The sequence below is a fragment of the Sciurus carolinensis genome, chromosome 2, assembly GCF_902686445.1.
Source record: "Sciurus carolinensis chromosome 2, mSciCar1.2, whole genome shotgun sequence".
NCBI lineage: Eukaryota > Metazoa > Chordata > Mammalia > Rodentia > Sciuridae > Sciurus > Sciurus carolinensis.
This window is the reverse complement of record NC_062214.1, coordinates 198,146,849-198,168,173: the sequence shown is the minus strand read 5'-3', so window position 1 is coordinate 198,168,173 and position 21,325 is coordinate 198,146,849. Positions and strand designations below refer to the sequence as shown.

Here is a 21,325-nt window from a genome sequence, read left to right as displayed (position 1 = left end):
AATCTCTTAGTATCACTGATAAACAACCACAAAAAATGCCAACTTAAGTTATTACTCTCAGGCACACCCAGGACAGGTCTGACACCAGACTTGGTGGCATCTGGAGGCACTCACATAGAGCTGCATCAGTTGTAGTTTTAGTTTCTATTTGTTTGTTTGGTTGGTTGGTTGGTTTTGGTTTGGGGTTTTGTGTGTATGTGTGGTGGTGGGGATTGAACCCAGGGGCATGCTACCACTAAGCTACACTGCCAGCTCTTTTTTTTTTTTTTTTTTTTAATTTTTATTTTGAGAAAAGGATCAAAGTTGCCCAGGTTGGCCTTGAACTTGTGAACCTCCTGTCTCACCCTCCTGAGTTGCTGGGACTACATATGTGCACCACCACGCCCAGCTGGAGCAGTCGTCACTAATAAATACCCCCAACGCTGATCTGGCCTATAGCTCTGAGTTGGTCTTCAGTCCTAATAATCACTCTACCTTTAAAGCTGTGTGAGGAACGTGGTGAACTTACTGAGAAGCATGAGCACTGTTCAATGCAGCTCAGGGGCCCCTTGTCTCTGGGTTACTCAGGACAGTGCCATCCTGAACACTCGCCTAAAATGGCCTCACACACTAACTGCGCCAACTGGACTCCGCTGGGGGGTTGTCTTTTTATTTATTTTTTTGAGAGGGGAGCTCACTATGTTGCCCAGGCAGGTCTTGAAATCCTGGGCTCAAGGGATCCTCCTGCCTCAGCCTCCCAAGTGTTGGGCTATAGATGTGCACCACCACGCCCAGTTTATCGACCCTTATAAACAAGTCATTTTCAGTAAATGATCAGTAATGACCTATCACAGTGCTTACTTCTCAAAATTTGAAACAAAAATCCTTTCAAACCATGAGTTCTTGGTTGTTTCGCACCTTTTCTCTGATCTCCAGGGCCCTCTTACACAATGGCTCAGCCTCTTTGTACTTCCCTCGTTTACCGTACAGCACAGCAAGGTTGTTCAGGGTCGCAGCCACCTGCCAACACAGGAGGCCACAAGGACCATAAGAGATGTCAACAGCAGCAGCCACACACCCCAGCCAGACCCAGGCACTCTCCACACCGCGGCAAAGCACTCATCACTGCGTGGAAATGTGACTTCGGGGCAAGAGAACAGTGATTCGCTCAGGAGAGATCACACCACTCACAACACACAGTGCAGAAAACAGTTCTAAGATTAAACAAATCAACATCAACTTGATCTTAATTTTTTTTAAATTTCCCTGGAAGCTACAAAGCCAATCAAACAGATCTCTGCAAATCTGACTAGAATTTAATAAAAAGATAAAACAGATTCTTGAGAAACAAATCTGGAAGAGGACATGCAATTTGATTTAGGATCAGAGAGTATGGCTGGTGAGCCAGGTGGGGGGCAGTGATCTACAAATCAGGAGTGACTGGGCACGTGAGCACCAGAGCTTGCCCTGCCACGGGGCAGAGCCCTACCTGTGTATCTGGGAAGCGGCTCTCAGCCCTCCCTGTTGAGTGTGACACTGGGTGAGCCGGACAAAAATCACACTGGGCCAAAAAAAAGTGTAAAAAGATCCAAAGAATCAGATATACAAACCGCGGGGTGATCCTTGCCCAGTGTCTTCTCACGGATGGCCAAAGCATCATTCAGCAGATTGGCTGCATCTTTGTATTTGTTCTGATCCCTAAATCAAAATCACATAGTAAGTGTTACAGTGTGAGTAACTAAACCCACACACCAACCTACTACCCACCCACCTACCAGTGCTGGCACTAGACCCAAGGCCTCATGCATGCCACACACATGTTCTACCAGTGAGCTACACCCAGCCTCCTAACTCCTTCACTCCTTTTAAATGCAATTTTGGAACTATATAAATTAAAGTTAAGCTCCAAATAATATATATATATATATATATATATACATATATATATATATAATTTTTATTATTTTTTTTTAATCTACCTGTGACAGAAAAGAACTGGAAGGAAATCTGTCAACTCATGCACCTGGGTGAGGCGAGCTCTGGTTCACACCTGCCCACAGGGATAACACAGCTATCACCCTACTGTGCGGCATGTGCCAGCTGCCCCACACAGAACACCAGAGGCAGCCTAGAAAGGGAGGGAGGAGCTCGCATTTGGTATCAAAAGGAATGGACTCCAACATCCGAGCCAGGCCCACCAGCAGCATCAACAGCTGGAGCTTGTCTGAAGGCCAGAACCACCCAGACCGGTTTGGTCAGGAGCTCTGGGAGCAGGGCCAAGCATACTGGGACTTGGGGAGCCCACCAGAAATTCAGATGCAAAATGAAAATAAGGGCAGCATTAAAATCCTAAGAAAAATGGGCAAAATAAGCAGAAATTCTCAGGCAGATACACATGACTCAAAGAAATACTAATTAAAACAAAAAGATAACTAGCACTACCCAGAGGGGGTGTGGTAGCAGGAGTGCACAGCTCTGGAGAGCGGCTCAGCAGCAGTTCCCAGAACCATCACAGATCACTGCTAGCCTGCCTCGGGGATTTACTCTAAACCTGGGCGCAAAGCTGTGCCCCTGCAATCCCAGCTATGCAGGGAGGCTAAAGCAAGGGGACCTTAAATTCAAGGCCAGGCTGGGACGTTGAGTGAGACCCGACTCAAAATTAAAAATTAAAAAAGGGCTAGGGTGTGACATAGTGGCAGAGTGCTTGCCCAGCGTGCACTGTGTACCAGGCCCCTGGGCTCTATCTTCAGCACCACCAAAAAAAAAAAAAAGGCTGACCCAGGTGTATACTGGCAATATATACTCCAGCTTAGTGAGATCCTTGCCACAGAGTTGGCTAAATATTTTGGATTTAACCCCTGCCTATTTGAAGAGAAGCAGATGATAAGATTGGAAAGTAGATCACATAAATTTATAAAACGTATTTTAAGGGGCAAGCTGGTAAAAAAGTTGCCTCCAGCCAGGCATGGTGGCATATGCCTATAATCCCAGTGGCTTGGAAGGCTGAGACAGGAGGATTCCAAGTTTGAGGCCAGCTTCAGCAACTTAGTGAAGCACTAAGCAACTTAGTGAGACTCTGTCTCAAAATAAAAAATAGAAAGGGCTAGGGATGTGGCTTAGTGGTTAAGTGCCACTGGATTCAATCCCCAGTACCAAAAAAAAAAGCTGTCTCTAGTACAATTTAGCATAAAAACCTAAGGACTAGCCTGTACACCAGGGCCAGGATGTTGAGCATGGTGGCCACATCAGGATGGTCGTGGCCTGAAGTCTTCTCCAGATCCTCCAGGGCCTGCTTGCAGAGCGGCACCGCCACCTCATAGCGCCCCTGCGAGGCATACTGGATCACCAGGTTGTGGAGTGTGCGCAGCCGTGCTGGGATCTCGTAGCCACCCTGCTGGGCGGCGGCGGCGGCACTGCTATGCTGCTGCTGGACTGCACAGAGAAAGCACACTTCAGAGGGTTGGCAGAACAGCTACACACAGGGACCGTTGGTTGGACATCTTTCCACCAGCTCTGATTCAAGTCAGCACTATGCCAGTTCAACCAGCAAATATTCCCTGGGCAAGATGGGGAAGCAGCTCAGTCTGAGAGGGAGGGCACCCTGTCTGCTGCCAATGCCATCAGACTTCCTGGGTATGAAATTAACAGGAAGAAGTAACTCCAACCTCTTCTATCTGCAAGGACCCCCAGGCCACCTCTGTGCTGCAAGTGCACACCTGGTTCTCAGGGTTTGGCCTATGCACCATCATAGCCCACACAAACATCCTTGGGGGACAAGAATAATTCCACTGTGCTGGGGCTTCTGTGCTATGGCTCCCACTAACTGTCAGGAGTACCCTCAGAGAGAAAGCCGATTCCACTACAATACATGATGAACCACCCACTCGCCACTCACTTCCTTGGACTGGCTCATCCTCATCATTTGGGAAGAGATCATCCAGGGGTTCTTTGGCAGAATCGGTGTCTTTGTCCTCCTACAAGAGACCCACAGCATCTTTCATTCTACAGCAGTACACATCCTGCCTGAAAATCTGTAACATAAAACTCACTTTAACTGAAAAATCTTAGGAAAGATCATCAGTGGAGCTGGAGTTATGGCTCTGGTACAGCACTTGCCTAGCATGTGTGAGGCACTGGGTTCAATTCTCAGCACCACATATAAATAAATGAATAAAATAAAGGTCTAGCAACATCTAAAAAAAATTAAAAAAAAAAAAAAAGATAATCAGTGTTTAAGCTCACATGTAGGGTCACTGGTCATGGGGCTCACCCATTGGTTCAACAGAATAACAAAGTGTTTGCGAGACTAGACATCAGAATACTTAAATGCAGGTCGGGGTTTGACAAGACAGACTACTACACTCCTCTGCCTCCAATTCTTCACCTGTGTTCTGAGGAGGCTTCAGCAAAGAAGAGCAGGGTTTGCTCAAAACAAAATCTTATTTGCAAACAAACTACTGTGGAGCACTTCTGACTGCCACAGAAAGGATCAGCTGAACTCCCTGCTCTTACCCACCACGGTTCCACTGCAGAAGCCCAGAGAACAGGTGGGAGCTACCAGTCCATCCTGTGACTACTTCCCCACAGACCACTGCACAGTGCAAGCCCTAGCACAGCCCGGAGCAGGAAACGGACAGTGCCTTGCCCAGGTAAGAAGTCAGCAGTCATGGGGCAGATGGACACTGGTGCTGGGAGGGGAAACTTTGTATTCATGTCACTTTTAGAGTGAGCCTCTTGGAGTGCAGAATCCAAACACAACACAGACCCAAACTGAGAAATGATGGTTAAAGTGGCTGGCTTGCACTGTCCAAGACACCAAGGTCACTAAAGACAGAGAATGGGGCTGGGGTTGTAGCTCAGCAGTGGAGCACTTGCCTCCCGCATGTGAGGCACTGAGTTCCATCCTCAGCACCACATAAAAATAAAGGTATTATGTCCATCTACGACTAAAATATTTTTTAAAAAAAGACAGAATGACTGAGGGCTGCTACAGATGAAAGAGAGCTGAAAAGTGGAGACAAGGGTGTGCAGCATGCAGTCCCAAACTGGACCCAAGATGCAGTGAGAACATGCCAGGAAGGACACTGCTGAGACATCAGCAGAGAGACATCCAGGCTGCAGAGGGGACAAGGTGCCCAGTCAAGTTCAAGCACTGAACCTGCCCTGGGCCTAGGCTTTCACAGGAGAATACCCTCACTAGGGAACCATGCCCAGCAACAGCAAGGGGCAGCACCATGAGGTGCCTGTCTCCCACTCCAGCGGTTCAGAAGGAACAGCTCATCAGAATCAGCTCCAAACACGTCTTCTCCAAGTCTGAGTTTTTTCAAAATAAAGTCTCCTTCTCAACACTCTGCAGTGTTGCAGGTCAATCACTGGCTCACACCATGTACTTATTCCCACAGCAATCTAAATCGAAACATCTGGTTGCCCCTTGACCGAGGAGACCTAAGGGGGACAGGGGAGCCTCATCAATCAGAGTGCTACCACCTCAACTACTTCCCTCGGGGGACTTGTGATACACTGCTCACGTCCTCATGAGATGAGGCCCAGTGAGCTCACGAGCACACATTCTCCTCACACCACCACGTGGGGGCACAGCAAGGAGGTAGCCATCTGCGAGCCAGGAAGAGAGCCCTCACCAGAACAATCCTGCTGGCACTCTGACGTCAGATTCCAGCCTCCTGTGGTATTTCACTATGGTGACCCAAGCAGAGGGCAAGTGAAGGTTTGCTTGTGTTTCACACAAGGCTGCTCCAGAGGCCTTATGATGGAGGTTCCAACTAGGAACACCAATATGGAACTCATTGGTATACTGATAATGCATGTGAACATGTCTGGCATCATGGAAGCATAGAAGAAAACCCAGTTCTAAACGCTCCATGGAATCCTGGAGGTTGGATCCTGAAATAGAAAAGGACCACTAATGGAAGGACTGACAATATCCCAATAAAGTCTGTGGTCAGTCAAAAGTTATGTATCTATGTTAACTTCTTAGTTTTGAAAAATGTATGATCATGTAAGATGTCAACATTGGGGAGAACTGAGTGAAGGGGATATGGGAATTCTCTTCACTGCCTTTTCAACCTTTTCTCTCAATCTAAAATTATTCCAAAATAAAAAAGAAGCTAACTGAATCAGAAATAAATGGTGGAAGAAGAATAACCGAGAGTAGGATGAACACCCAAAGAACATTCAAAGAGAGCCAACAGAAAAAGAAACAGTAAGACCCTCGGGGCACCCTGATGTTCCAGGAAGGGAGAGGTGAGCTGGCCAGGGAGGCCGAGGAAACAGGAGAGGGGCAGCAGAAGACCAGGCAGTGTCCTGGGAGGGCATCAAGGACAAGTTCGAGGACAAGCCCAGAGTTAGGTTTCGGATGGTGGTACTGGCCCTGCTGACCCAGCAGCCAGTGGGTACAGAGGCCAGCCCGAGAGGGCAGGGAAGATCAGGAGCATTGGAGCTGGTGGAGAACTTGGTGATACGAGGTCTTGCACTTACAAAACACCTTTAAACCTTCTGATCACTGTTCTAAAAACACATGTGAAAGACGCACAGAATGTCCACTCTCGCTGGGCCTCCATTCGCAGTTCCCAGCTGTGGTGCAGGTCAGCAGCGTTTCATGACAGAGCTACTCACCGAGGGGGAAATGTCATCGTCATACTTCTTGAGCTGGTTCATAAATTCCAGGTGTTTCTTTTCTTCCTCCAGCTGAGCCACAGACTGCTCGCTCTTCTGTAACTTCTGCTGTGTGTTGGCCAGCTCGTCCCGCAGCCACTGATTCTCCTGGCACAGACGACGAACTTGTGCACGCAGTTTCTGTTTCTCTGACTCAACAGCATTCAGGTGATTTGACAAGGCCATCATAACCTGGACAGAAGACATGCTATAGGACGACATGCAACAAGAGCCCCTCCTATCCATGTGAGCATCTGAGAGCAGTTCTAGGTGACACCCGCAGCATCTTCTTCATGGCACATGTAATTCAGCCACAGACCACACTCCAGGGTCTGTGGAAAGTATCATGTGCTCAGAACAGCTACAAAACACACCAGTTCTTTCTATGTGCAAGCACCTCAAGGTGATTAGCATGGGTACACATCTACTCTCCTGATGCTCAGCAGCAGTGCACCTCTGCATAGGCCCCTTCCACATGAGAGCACCTGTGCCAAGCATGGGTAGGCAAGGGGCTGGTGGTAGAATCGGGGAGGGGGATTAGACTTCCCTCCACATAAGGGAGGAGTCTCTAGCTGCCACAAAGCATCAGCAGGCACTGACACGTCCACTAGCTATGTTTGCTGCACAATCTGCTGGCTGCTCCATGCTCTGCCCACAGTATGCTCATTGGCATCTGGGGCAGACCTGCCTAAGGTTGTTCTGAGCAAGTTGCAAGAAACATAAAGGCAGAAAAGGGTGGGGATCCAGGCACAGTGGTGCACACCTGTGATCCCAGTCACTTGGGAGGCTGAGGCAGAAGGATCACAAATTCTAGGCCAGACTGGGTAACTCAGCAAGACCCTGTCTCAAAATAAAAACTAAAAGGGATGGGGATGTGGCTCAGTGGTTGAATACCTCTGGTTCAATCCTCAGTACCAATGCAGGGAGGAAAAAGAAGCAAGGAGTCCACTGGCCTGGTGCCTCTGTGGATCCGGCGTTTGCCTGCTCCTTTGTTAGCACAGTAACAGCATTACCACACTTCTAGGTCTGTGACTGAACTCGCCAGGTGTGGGCACACACCTACGATCCCAGCAACTCAGGAAGCTGAGGTGGGAGGATTCCAAGTTTGCAGCCAGCCTCAGCAACTTAGTGAGACTCTGTCCCAAAATCTAAACATAATGAATAAGACTGGGGATGCAGCTTAGTGGTAAAGTGCCTTAATTCAATTCCCAGTAAATTCATTTATTCATTCATTCAAAACTCTAGAAGGTGGGTTTTTACTTCCTGCCACCCTGGTATGGAGGACTGAAATCAGGGGCATTCTATCACTGAGTCACATCCCCAGCTCTTACTTTTATTTTTATTTTGAGACAGGGTCTCACTAAGTTGCTGAGTCTGGCCTCAAAATTGTGATCCTCCCACTTCAGGCTCCTAAGTTGCTGAAATCACAGGTGTGAGGCACTGTGCCCAGCTTCCTCCTTCCTTTTTTTTTAAAAAACCTACCATCTACCAAACTGAAAAAGGAAGTTCATATTCACATTGTCTTTCAACAACAGAACTTGGGAAATGACAGGGTCACAAAATCCAAAGTTGAAGGTCTACAACAAGCATCTATAACTGGGTGGGATGAAGAACTCTACAATTGGGGCTTTTAGAAAAGAAGAACTGACACACAAAAAGTTGAGAGAAAGGCCAAGTTTCGATGTACTGACTTTACCCTTGGGTCTGCTGGCAGAGCCAGAAGTTGTCAGGGGTAGGGAAGCAGCCAAGACGTTTCCAGTGTTTTCATGTCTATGTGGCACATGACAGAAACAGACCTTTAGTCAGACACATAAAGCAATCTGGCCTGGCTACTGCAGAGCCTGCTGGCTATTGGCCAAAGTCTACTCTCCCTCAGCTCTTTGGGTTTATGCACCTGAACTGTGAGCAGGTAAGACAACAGTCCCCAGCCCCTCACACCCAGGGCAGCCAGTGAGCAGTGTTGCACACACTTCAAGGGGAAGCCTCGAGGGAGGAGGCACAGCCCTCCTCTCACTTCTGTTGTCTTCGCACACGATCATGTGGTTGCCACTGGGCTCCACCTACTTCCTGAAACAGGCTGCCAGCATGCAGTGCAGCAGGTGGCAGCAGCACCAGCATGCCTTCTGACCGGGCAGCTGCAGAAACTGCCCAGGGCAGCCCACCTGGTGCTCATTTCATCCATGACTTTGTTGCTTAAGCTACTGCTTTTGTTGTTGGACACAGGTGACCAAATCAAATCCTAAGTGATACACAGGGATACTTCTCTGTAAAATTCAGGTATGCCAAAATGAGTTTTCATTTATATAACAGACACACCCCAACACAAGTAGATCTCTATTATTCTACAGGCATCTTCTCTTTGAGTTAAACTACCTATTTTAAGATTCCACTTTTCCAAACCATCAAGTCCACATTCACGTCAACTGGCTCTCACGCCTACCTGCGCCTCACTCAGGCCAAGCTCCAGCATCTCTAGTGACTTCCGTATCATATTGGATTTCTCCTCCACCAGATTGCTCTCATCATCTTTCTTCAGACACTTCAGTGTCTCCAGCAAACTCTGCAAAATGGAGTTGTGCTCATTCTTCAAAGCCTCCAGCCCCTGAATTACTTGCTTGGTCTTGGAGATGATCTCATCCTGGGTAAGCTTCTCCAACTTGTCTTCCTTTATGTACACCATTGTGGACATGTTGTCATACATTCTAGAGAAAAAGGAGAATCAAACACCTTGTTATAGGCTTCACTTCTGTTACAGCATTAAAAAATAAACATTTGCGAAAACTTTTACATTTCATAGATAAATAATACATATCTGCAATTTATGATCTTGAATACTATACATTGTTCCTGTTTTGCCTTTGCAAAACCATTAAGTTACTTTTCTGCTTTATGTCTGTATTCTTTTTTATGGATGAGTAACATCCATAAAATTAATGCCAAAGATTAAAAGCAGCAAAACATCCAAAACATACAATTTCAATGAACATATTTTCTCTAAATGTTTGCAAGCTTTATTTTCTCAATGAAATGCAGTCAAAAGAAGAAAACCTAGTAGAGGCACAAGGGGGAGTTAGAAGGGCTAGAGAGGGCCAGACCAGGAGGCCTAAGACCCAGCAGGACAGTCCATGTGGCCATGATCAAGGAGGACAAAGCCCAGGGAGGGGCTGAAGTGAATCCACGTTGGTACAGCCATCACACCTCCACCGTGAGAGAGAGAGAGAAGGAAGGGGCACTGAAATGGAATTAGCCAAGTGCTGGTAACTGCTGGCACTGAGTAGCAGTGCCTTTTACAGTCTTCTTCAGTTTTTCTGTCTTAAATCCAAAAATAAAGTTTTAAAAACTAAGTCACATGAAGACCACTTCTGCACACTATTAAGTGGCACAGAGGTCAGATTATCCATCCAGGACAGCAACTTTGTGCCACCTGCCACTCTCTGAAATCTTGGTGTCCTCACAAACTATCTTACAGCCCCAGAACAGACACTGTTACAAATGAGAGGAGGAGGCTGGGGTGCAGCTCAGTTGTACAACACTTGCCTGGCGCATGAGTCTCATTCCCTACGGAATGCACAGCACCTAGGACAGCTCCTGACCCAGTCACCATCTGGAAAATGGATGGATGGGCAGAAGTTGGATGAAAGAAAGAAGGGGATACACCAAGAATACAAATAACCCAATCAACAAATGGGCTAAGGAAATGAACAGACACTTCACAGAAGAAGATCTACAAACAATCAACAGATATATGAAAAAATGTTCAACATCTCTAGTAATAAGAGAAATGCAAATCAAAACCACCCTAAGATTCCATCTCACCCCAATTAGAATGGCAAATATCAAGAATACAAGCAACAACAGGTGTTGACGAGGATGTGGGGAAAAGGTACACTCATACATTGCTGGTGGGGTTGCAAATTAGTGCAGCCACTCTGGAAAGCAGTGTGGAGATTCCTTAGAAAACTTGCAATGGAACCACCATTTGACCCAGTTATCCCACTCCTTGGCCTCTACCCAAAGGACTTAAAATCAGCATACTACAGAGATGCAGCCACATCAGTCAATGTTCATAGCTGCTCAATTCACCATAGCCAGACTGTGGAACCAGCCTAGATGTCCTTCAATTGATGAATGGACAAAGAAACTGTGGTATATATATATAATGGAATATTACTCAGCTATAAAGAATAATAAAATCAAGGCATTTGCAGGCAAATGGATGAAACTGGAGAATATCATGCTAAGTGAGATAAGCCAATCTCAAAAAACCAAAGGACGAATGATCTCCCTGATAAGCGGATGATGACATATAGTGGGGTGTGGGAGGGAGGTAAGAAGAGAGGAAGGAGGGACTGTATAGAGGGAAAAGAGGGGTGGGGGGAAGGAAAAATAACAGAATGAATCAAACACTATTATCCTATGTAAAAGTATGACTACACAAATGGTATGCCTTTACTTCAAGTACAGAGAAACAATATGTATTCCATTTGTGTACAATAAAAATAAATTTTTTAAAAAATGTGGGAAAAAAAAGAAAGAAAGAAGGGGAAGTAGTAGATGCAGACCACGCATGCACAAATTGGGGGTGTAAGCCACAAGCATTCGAGAGCAGGACCATGTGAGCCTCTGCACCACCAACTTCACACTGCAAAAATGATTTCCTTTTTTAATAAATAAGAAGACAATCCTTTTGACACTGGGAGGCTACCCAGAGGACTATTTAGAAGTCTCACTCCTCCCACTCGCAGCCCAGAGAACAATGATGGAACAAGGGCAAGCCCTCTGCCCAGCAGCACGATGTATGTTATTAATTTTAGTGTACATCTACTCAGCATATGGCTCTCCGACTCCACTGTAGCCAAGCACCAGGCTGGGCTAGGGCACACTGCCGGGCTGTGCTGCAGCTCCCAGGAGCAGGAGCCCATCTGTCCTGCACAGCGTACATTCCCAGGCTGCCAAACGGCACGCCTGTGCTAAATGATTATAGGAGGCAGGTTAGAATCAGTTGGGCTTTTTGTTTGTTTTGTTCTGGTTTTGGTGCTGGGGATCAAACCCAAGGGTACCCTACCACTGAGCTACATCTCAGAACCTTTTTAAAATTTTGAGACAGGGTCTCACTAAATTGCCCAGGCTGGCCTTGAACTTGTGATCCTCCTACCTCAGTCTCCCAAGTTGCTGGGATCACAGCTAAGCGCCACAACATCCAGCTAGGATCAGCTTTCAATGAAATCACACTGCAGTAGATTAAAATGCTTATCTGACATCTCTAAGGTTCCTACAGCAAAGGGAAGGGTTCCCCAGGATTCATCTCCTTGGAGAAAGAAAATAAAAATCAAGGCCTTCTTCTCTCCCTTTCTCCATTCTTGGCAGCAAAGTATTCACATATTATTTCCAAATGATGCAACATGTATTGTTTTATCTTTCCCAAATGAAAGGATGCAGGTGTTTTACTAAAACTTTCTCTAAACTAAGCCCTGCAGTACACAAAGTGACAAAGGTCTTGCCCTCAGTGATGTGCTGGCTAGTAGAAGACAAGATACACAAACAAGCACACTAAGCACCAAAGGCTGGGGAATGGTCACCGGACAGGGAAGCACAGCAGGATGAGGGGCAGGGGTCAATCCCACCACAGGAAGAGCCAACCTTATCACACAGCACGCCTTAAGACAGAAGAACCAAAGGGCAAGCAAAATCAAGGCAGAGACTTGAGAGAGGCCACCAGAGGGACAACATAGGAACCTGCCCATCAAGCACACAAGGTCCTGGGCTTGGGGTGCCTTCTGAAGGCAAGAGCCAGGAGAGATGAGGGTTTTGGGGACAGAGTTCAGGAAAGGAAAGAGGATGTCAGGTGATAACACCCTGGGAATAATACATCAGATATGCTGTGCTTGCTTCCTCAGCCCTGGCTGGCCTGAGAGTCATCCCTCTCCTCAGGAGCCCAACACCTGGGGTATGGCTCAGTGGTAGAGCACCTGCCTGGCATGCATGAGGTCCTGGGTTCCATCCCAGCACCAGAGGGGTGATGGATAATGCACATAGGAATATACATCACATTCATACATATATATATACATACATACACATATATGTCATATATAAATCAAAAGCCCAACATCTGGCCAGCAAATTTGTGGAGTCTTTTCCAACCATGTTAGAGTCCATGGGATGCAAAAGAGTCATGCACTTCGTGAATGAAACCACCCAAGGAAACTGCATATGTAAGATGAAATCCTGTCCCCGTCTATAACCCCAGCTACTGGGGAGCCTGAGGCAGGATGAATGCAAGTTTGAAGCCAGCCTACAAAACTTAGCAAAAAACCTGTCTCCAAATTTTAAAAAGACCTGGGGACATAGTTCAGTGGCAGAGCATGTGAAAGGCCTTGGGTTCCACCTCCAACACCATTAAAAAAAAAAAAAAAAAAAAAAAAGATTAATCCTCTCCAATTACAGATGGTCAACATCCCTCCCACCTCTATAGGTCACAGTGGTAGAAGAAAAGGAGAGAGAGTAGACCAGCTTTGTTCATCTACAAAAGATCAAACACAGGGCAGGGCTTAACGAGAAGTAGGAAAACCATGAAAGGCACTTCCCTGACCACTGTGCCCTGGAAACATGCATCTCCACCCGCTCTTGCCTTACGAAGAAAAAAATATCAAAATAAAGTGAGAAACTCTTAATTGCTTATTCAGGAGGCCTGAATAAAAAAGTCTGCATAAGTAAATATATTTAAAGAAGTCATCTGAGTTCCTCAAGGAACACACAACAAAACTGGTGTCAGACATTCTTGCAAGGGCTTTAAGGACAGACAAGAACACAGAACACACAAGGAATCAGGCACAGGGGTGCCCTCTGTAATCCAGAGATTTGAGAGGCTGAGGCAGGAGAATCGCCAGTTCAAGGTCAGTCTCAGCAATTTAGTGAGGCCCTGTCTCAAAATAAAAAGGGCTGGGGATGTGGCTCAGTAGGGCACCACTGGATTCAATCCCCAATCCACCCCTCCCCCCAAAAAAGTATAAAAAAAGAGCAGCCCCCTAAGGCAGTTTTGTTTTGTTGTTTACACTCAGAAGAATTCGTGAAGCCAGAGAAGTCAGCCCACCATGGTGGCACATACCAACAGTCCCAGCTGCTTGGGAACCTGAGGCAGGAAGATCCCTTGAGCTCAAAAGTTCAAGGCCAGCCTGGGCAGCATAGCAAGATTCTGATTCTTTGAGGTGGGGGACAAGGGGAATAAAAAGAATTCATGGGCCTGAGGGTATAGTTCAGTGGTACAGCACATGCTTAGGAATACTTGGAGGCCCTGATTTAATCTCCAGTTTTGACAAAAAAGGAGAGAGAGAGAGAAGAAGAGAAAGAAGGGAAGGGGAGGAGGAGAGGAAGAGGAAGAGAAAGAAGGAGGAAGAGGAGGAGGAGGAAGGAAGAAGAAGGAAGAAGGAAGGAAAGAAGACAGAAGAGAGGAGAAGGCAGAGGGAAAAAAAAGAAAGAACTAATGAGAATCCAAATGTGCTCTGGAGTCTACAGCTCTCCTGGGAAGTGACAAGACAGGCGCCTTGGCAAGCATGGGCTATGAACCAAAGTCCCTGGCCTTCCTGGGGCTCAGGAATCAGTAGACTAGCTCTGGCATTAGGAGCATGGTCTTGGAATGTGAGGTGCTACACACAGTAGGTGCCAGAAACGGGGACCACCAGATAATCACACCAATCTCTCACTCCAGGAAAAGACCAAGGCACATCCCTGGTAAACAACTGCTGGATTTCTGCAGACACACTTGCTGCAACTGAGCTTGTTTGACTGATCCAATATTTAGTTAGAAAGTTATACCTTTCCTGAATTGAGATATTCCTCCTTGGGGGAAGAGTAGAGGTATTTTGGACTAGACAGGAGAGTGAAGGGAGGGGAGAGGGCATAAGAATGGTAGAATTAACTGGATTTTATTAACCTAGGTGCATATATGATAACATGACCTGTGTAACTCTACATCACGTACAACCAGACAAATGAGAAGTTATACTCCACTTAGGCATGAGGTGTCAGAATGCATTTTACTTTCATATATAACTAATTAGAATACATAAAAAAAGTTTCTAAATTAAAAATAGAGAATATGTCTAAGAAGAGAGAGAGAAATATCCCTCCTATAACTTCTGTTCATTGAGCTAACTTCTTCCCTCTGAAATAAACACAAAATACTTCCTGCATCATCCACATCACATTTCAAGTATTACATTGCAGAAACAGGGATCACCAAAACTTGCATCTCCCAAGCTCACACCTCTCACCACGCTCAGGTCAGAACGACTTCTGGATCTCTCATCCAAGTCACCATCACGTGAACATAAACATCGATGCCATGTTTACAAGAGGAAGACAGGCAGGGGCACATACGTTTATACTGCTTGATATCTCTGTCCCTTTCTGTGCCATTATAACCAAAGGTAGGTTACATGATTGTTAATCAGCTGTCACTGTGACAAGTTCCTAAGAAAAACAACTTAGAAAGGATTTATTTTGGCTCAGGGTTTCAGAAGTTTTAGTCCATTGTCAACTGGCTCCAAGGCAGAAACATCCAGATAGAAGGGTCCAGCAGAGGAAAGCAGCTCAGTTCATGGCAGCCACAAAGCAGAGAAAAACAGACACTGAAGAAGGAGACATGGAAAAGACAGTGCCCAAAGGCATGCCACCAGTGACCGACTTCTTCCAACCATGCCTGACCTGTCCATGGTTTCCACCTCCTCTCAGTAATCCAATCAAATTATTAATCTAACTGGGCACCATGGTGCACACCTGTAATCCCAACAACTCAGGAGGCTGAGGCAGGAGGACCGCAAGTTCCAGGTGAACATAGGCAACTTAGCAAGATCCAGTCTCAAAATTTAAAAATCAGAAAAGGGCTGGTGGAGCGGGGGCATATTTCAGTGGTATGAGTACCCCTGTGTACAATCCCCAGTACTGCAAAATAATAATAATAATAATAATAATAACCAAAAAAAAAAAAAAACCCCATCAAATGGATTAATTCACTGACGAAGTCAAAGCCCTTATGATCCAATTACTTTCCCAAAAGTCCCACCTTTGGATGCTACCATACTAAAAGCCAAGTCTTCAACACATGAGCCTTTGGGAGATATCTATATCTAAACCGTAACAATGCTAAATAATGCTAAGGCAATTGGCTATTAGAAAAAAAAATAAGGGAAGCTGGGCACGCAGTTGTAGTCCCAGCTACGAGAGGCTGAGAAGGGAAGATGGCTTGAGTTCATGAGTATGAGGCCAGCAAAACAATATAGCAAGAACCCATCTCAAGAATAAAGAAAGAGAGGCTGGGGAGATAGCTCAGCTGGTAGAGTGCTTACCTTGTAAGTACAAGGCCCTGAGTTCGATCCCCAGTACCGCAAAAAAAAAAAAAAAAAAAAAAAAAAGAATAAAGAAAGAGAAAAAGAGAAAAGGCTTTACCCTTGCTACACACTAAACTCAACTCCAAATTGATCAAAAAATTAAATGTGGGAGTTTGTTTGCAGTGCTGACTCACCCAAGGCCACATACATTCTAGGTAAGCACTCTATCACTGAGCTACATTCCCAGTCCTAACTGTGCTTTTTCTAAAAACACAAGAAATTAGAAGAAAATACAGGCAAAGGTCTATATGCACATAGGTCAAAGTAAAGCACATTTGCCAGGCACAGTGGCACATGCCTGTAATCCCAGCGGCTTGGGAGGCTAAGGCAGGAAGATCTTCAGCTCAAAGCCAGATTCAGCAATTTAGGTAAGCCCTAAGCAACTTAGCAAGACCCCGTCTCAAAATAAAACATAAAAAAAAAAAAAAAAAAAAAGTAAAGCACATTCTGTGAATAAAAGCAACAGTAGGAAACTGAAAGACTGACCACAGCCCACTTGAGTTGGATGCAGAAACGAAATCCGTTTCTGAGAGAACATTGTTTTGCAGCCCATCTCAGTGAACAGTTCAGAACTGCACAGACTGCGGCTCAAGACAGGCACAGCTGGCTGACTTCTGAAAGCTCCCCAGAAGCCTACTTCACACCCACACAGCCTGCTCCCCCAGCCTACAAACCACACAACCCTGCACTTGATTTCAACTTCTGATGTCCTGTGTGCCTCCAGGTGACTTGGTAGGACAAGGAAGCAACCAGAACTATGCCACAAAGATGTGCTCAGTGAATGAGGGAAGAGGCCTCAGAGGTCACATGTCCACCTCCCACCTCCACACGACTGCAGAGCCCTGGCCTCCTGGGTGTCAGGTGGCATCGCTGCTCCCCTGACCTGCACCACACCACAGGCTTAAAACATTCCCATGCCCTTTTCTCCAGGTGATGCACGGAATATCTAGTCCCAAGTTATTAATTAATTAACCATAGCAACTTTTTTTAATATGCTTTTATTCCCAAAAATAAAAGAAAAGAACTCTTTAAAGGCCAATTATTTGCTATGAGTCAAAGAGAACTCAATGCAAAATGTCCAATGTAGAATCTTACAAATCTATCTGAATTAACCTAAAACACAAGGAGACCTTCGTAGGTTCAAACCTCTGAAAGCCATTGTTCAACAGGCAAAGATCTGTGGCCAAATTCAAGTCCAGGCTCCAAGAGGCCAAAGAAGTGCATACTGTGTCTGCAGATCCTAAGAGTCCTTATTTAAAATAATGAAGGTGAAAATAATCCTGAAACAATTATTACTTTGATTTTATTTTAGAACTCACTCTGTCCTTGCTATTTTGGATAGTGACTCAATCTCTGTAATGTTTACTGCAATCGATTGATTGATTCATGTTTGCAGTACTGGGACTGAAGCCAGAGCCCCTTGCATGCTAGGCAAGCATTCTAAGACTTAGCCACATTCTGCCTTTTTTTTTTTTTTTTTTTTTTTTTTGAGACAGGATCTCACTGAACTTCCCAGACTAGCCTCCAATTCCTGAGCTCAAGTGATCCTCCTGCCTCAGCCTCCCAAGCAGCTGGGACCACAGGCCTGCACCACATGCCTGGAAGGTTTATATTAATGTGCATGGTTCCTGGTCACCTCACTCACTCGCACTACTTGGATGCAGACTGGGAATGCCGAGACCTACCCAGCCTGGCTCCACATTCACCCTCTGACTAAATCCCACCTGTAGCAGGCTATAAACCAGAAATAAAACAATGACTCTCTTCTAAATACCACTTGAAAAACAATAAAAATAAACAGTCTTTAAATACTACCCCAAAAGGAAAGTCCAATGTCCTTCTTTCAAAGGGCTCACTTGTCCTGTGGAAACACAGAAAACAAATTTAAAAAGATCCTTCATAAAAAGTAATTATTAAAACCCATGCCTGAGTGGGGTATTGTGGCACACACCTGTAATCTCAGCAACTTGGGAGGCTGGGGCAGGAGGATCAAAGCTTCAAAGCCAGCTTCAGCAACTTAGTGAGGCTGTATGCAACCTAGTGAGACCATGTCTCAAAAATAAAAATTAAAGCCAGGAGCAGTGGTGCACACTTATAATCCCAGCAGTTCAGGAGGCTAAGAGAGGCAGATCTTAAGTTCAGAGCCAGCCTCAGCAAAAGTGAGGCACTAAGCAACTCAGTGAGACCCTGTCTCTGAACAAAATAATCCAAGTAATTGAAGTAATCCAAGCAGAAATAATACGCAAAATAGAAAATAGTTCTTACTACATACTAAAACTGTTCTTCTGACTTGTGATGAGTAATTTTTTTTTTTTTAACTCTTTCTTCTGGTGACTAGAAGAGACTTTGGAGTGACAATTGCCTTCCCAACAGGAACAATGGAAATTGACAAGTTTGTCCAGCATCAGGACAAATGTCAGGCACAGTGGCACACACCTGGGACCCCAGTGACTCAGGAGACTGAGGTAGGAGGAGTGAAGTTTAAGGTCAGCCTGGGCAACTTAGCGAGACCCTATCTCAAAATAAAAAATAAAGGGGTGGGGAATGTAGCTCAATGGTGGAGACTTTGTCTAGCATACATGAGACCTTGGATTCAATCCCAAAAAAATTCAAAACAAAAAAAGGGTTCAGGGCTGGGGTCCTGGCTCAGTGGTAGAGTGCTTGCCTGGCATGTGTGAACCACTGGGTTTGATTCTCAGCACCACATATAAATAAATAAATTAAATAAAGGTCCATCAACAACTAAAAAAAAAAAGGGTTCACATTTTTTTTGGGGGGGGGAATGGGGATTGAACCTGTGCCTGGCTACGTTCACACTTTTTGAGAGCAACACTGAATTCCAAAGGCAATTAAATAAATGCCTCCAAAATTCTGAAGGGTAACTGTTTCTAACTTAGAATCCTAGAATCAAACTCTCAATCAACTGTGACAGTAAAATAGCATTTTCAGACAGATCAGAGCTCAAAACCTTTTACCTCCAGAGCATCTTTCTCAGGGTACTGAAATGTGCTCAAACGGTTAAGACTGAGCCAAACAAATGACAAGCTGATCTGTGGGAGGCTGTGAAGAAGCCCACAGAAATCAGGTATGGATAGGAGGAGCAGAGAAAGAGGGAAACCCCAAAGGTCAATAATGACGAGAGGTCAATAATGACAAAGACTCAGAAAACCAAGACACAGAAACAGTAGAAAGCAGGGAAGAGTCAAAGCTCACTTGGAAGAAGTAAGCAGCGTCACTTCTGGGAGACAGAAGAGAGGGCAAGTTGCGGGTTGGGGAGATAACTCAGCTGGTAGAGTGCTTGCCTCGAAAGCACAAGGCCCTGAGTTCCATCCCCAGTACCACCAAAAAAAACAAACAAACAAAAAAACATCTGAGAGGGCAAGTTGTCCCAAACAAGGCCCATGTGCTGTCCCGACCACACTGCCATCAGCGCCCTGACAACCTGACAACCTGGCACCTGGCTCGGGCGGTGCATGCAGCCTGCCCCTGTAGGACTGCCCTACACACACGCTCCTGAGAAAGACTATTCAGCACAGTCCACAGGCAGGGCAGGAAGGAATTTCAACTGGGCTCTCTTCCTTGAGAGTGGAACAGTTGCAATTCATGGGAAGTGTCTAGGGCAGATCTCTCTCCTCTGCCTCTACCCTGGTGATATATTTCATCATTTAGATCAGTATGGACTTAAGGATATTTATTTTATAGTTTAGGTTATACTCATCTACCAATTATTAATAATACATTATTTAAGCCAGGCACAGTGACACACACTTGTAATCCCAACAACTCGGGACAGAGGCAGGAGAATTCCAAGTTCAAGATCAGCCTGGGCAATTTAAAAAGGCCCTAAGTAACTTAGTGAGACCCTATCTCAAAATAAAAAACAAAAAAAGGTTAGGAATGGAGCTTGAGTTTGATCCTCAGCACCACATAAAAAAAGAATGAATAAAATAAAATTTAAAAATTTAAATAAAAAAGAGGAGCTGGGGATGTCGCTCAGTGGTTAGGTATCCCTGGGTTTAATCCCCAGTACCAAAAAAAAAAAAAAAAAAAAAAAAAGCCACATTACTTAGTGCATTGCTCAGATTGTTCAGGCTCTAGTCACTGGGAGCTCTCAAACTGGCTCCATTATTTTTTTCTTTTTCTTTTTTTTTTATTCTTTTTTTTTCTCCCCTCCAGAAATGAACCCAGGGACTTGTGCATGCTAGCCAAGTGCTCTGACTCTGAGCATGTGGTACCCCAGTCTGTGTCCTCTGACACACGCCCATCCCTGTGGGTCTTGAGTGCTACTTCCTTCCTAGTACTGCAAGCTCCAGGCTCATCTTGTAACATCTTGTGTCTCACGTGCCCCAGCCTAGAATCACCCACCTCACCAAGGGGTTCTGGTAGACTGTAACACTGGTCTAGTCATGAGAAAAAAGAGAAAAAAAGCAAACAAACCAAACTTGAAAGACTATCTACACAAAGGGCCAGATCAGCACTCCTTAAAACTGTCAAGGTCACTACAACAGAATGAATGTGTGATTCCCCTACTGTAGTTTGGAACTTAAAAGTTCCCAAAAGGTTCATGTTTGAAAGACTTAGCCCCCAGCTTCGCAGTACTGGGAGGTGGTAGAAACCTTAAGAGATGAGAGATGGGACCTAACCCAGGCACAGGGGCACACACATGTAGTCCCAGCTAATCCGGAGGCTGAGGCAGGAGGAATACTGGAGCATAGGAATTTAAGGCCAGCCTGGGAAACAGAGCAAGACCTGAGGGAGGGAGGGAGAGAGAGAGGGAGAAAGAGAGGGAGAGAGGGAGAGAGGGAGAGAGGGGGGGGGGGGGAGAGAGAGAGAGAGAGAGAGAGAGAGAGAGAGAGAGAGAGAGAGAGAGAGAGAGAGAGAAAGACAGAGACACCAACCCCAGTAGGAAGTCTAACGCTCACTGGGGGCATGTCCTTGAAAAAGACTGTGGGACCCTCATCTCTTCATCTCTCTTTTTTCAATCCTGGTGGGAAGGTTAATGGTTTTGCTCTAAAACACTCTCTGACATGACATGCTGCCTTGTCACAGGACTAAAATCAACAGACTGTGGTCTGACACCTCCAAAACTGTGAGTCAAAATAAACCATTTCTATCTATAAGTTAATTATCATGGGTATTTGTTACAGTAATAGAAAGTTAACACATCTTTCAATTCATGTTGACATTTGAACTCCCAATGTGATGGTGTTAGGAGATAGGGCCTTTGGGAGGTGACTAGGTCATGAGAAGATTCTCATGATAGAATTAGTACCCTTATAAAAGGG

General features: G+C 45.5%; 1 protein-coding gene across 14 annotated transcripts in view; it reads right to left on the bottom strand.

Annotated features, from left to right (window-relative positions):
* Klc1 (kinesin light chain 1) overlaps positions 1 to 21,325 on the bottom strand; it is a 57,104-nt gene that overhangs the window by 24,008 nt on the left and 11,771 nt on the right. For 13 of the 14 annotated variants that reach the window (XM_047539817.1, XM_047539819.1, XM_047539818.1 and 10 more), the window contains 6 exons: positions 9,092 to 9,353; positions 6,613 to 6,843; positions 3,875 to 3,953; positions 3,186 to 3,411; positions 1,590 to 1,677; positions 898 to 999 (listed from right to left, as the gene is read on the bottom strand). In XM_047539817.1, coding sequence (XP_047395773.1) covers positions 898 to 999; positions 1,590 to 1,677; positions 3,186 to 3,411; positions 3,875 to 3,953; positions 6,613 to 6,843; positions 9,092 to 9,352 — 987 coding nt within the window. In that variant the 5' untranslated portion in view covers position 9,353. Of the gene's footprint in view, positions 1 to 897; positions 1,000 to 1,589; positions 1,678 to 3,185; positions 3,412 to 3,874; positions 3,954 to 6,612; positions 6,844 to 9,091; positions 9,354 to 17,855; positions 17,902 to 21,325 lie in introns of all 14 variants that reach the window. The other variant, XM_047539816.1, reaches the window with a different exon arrangement.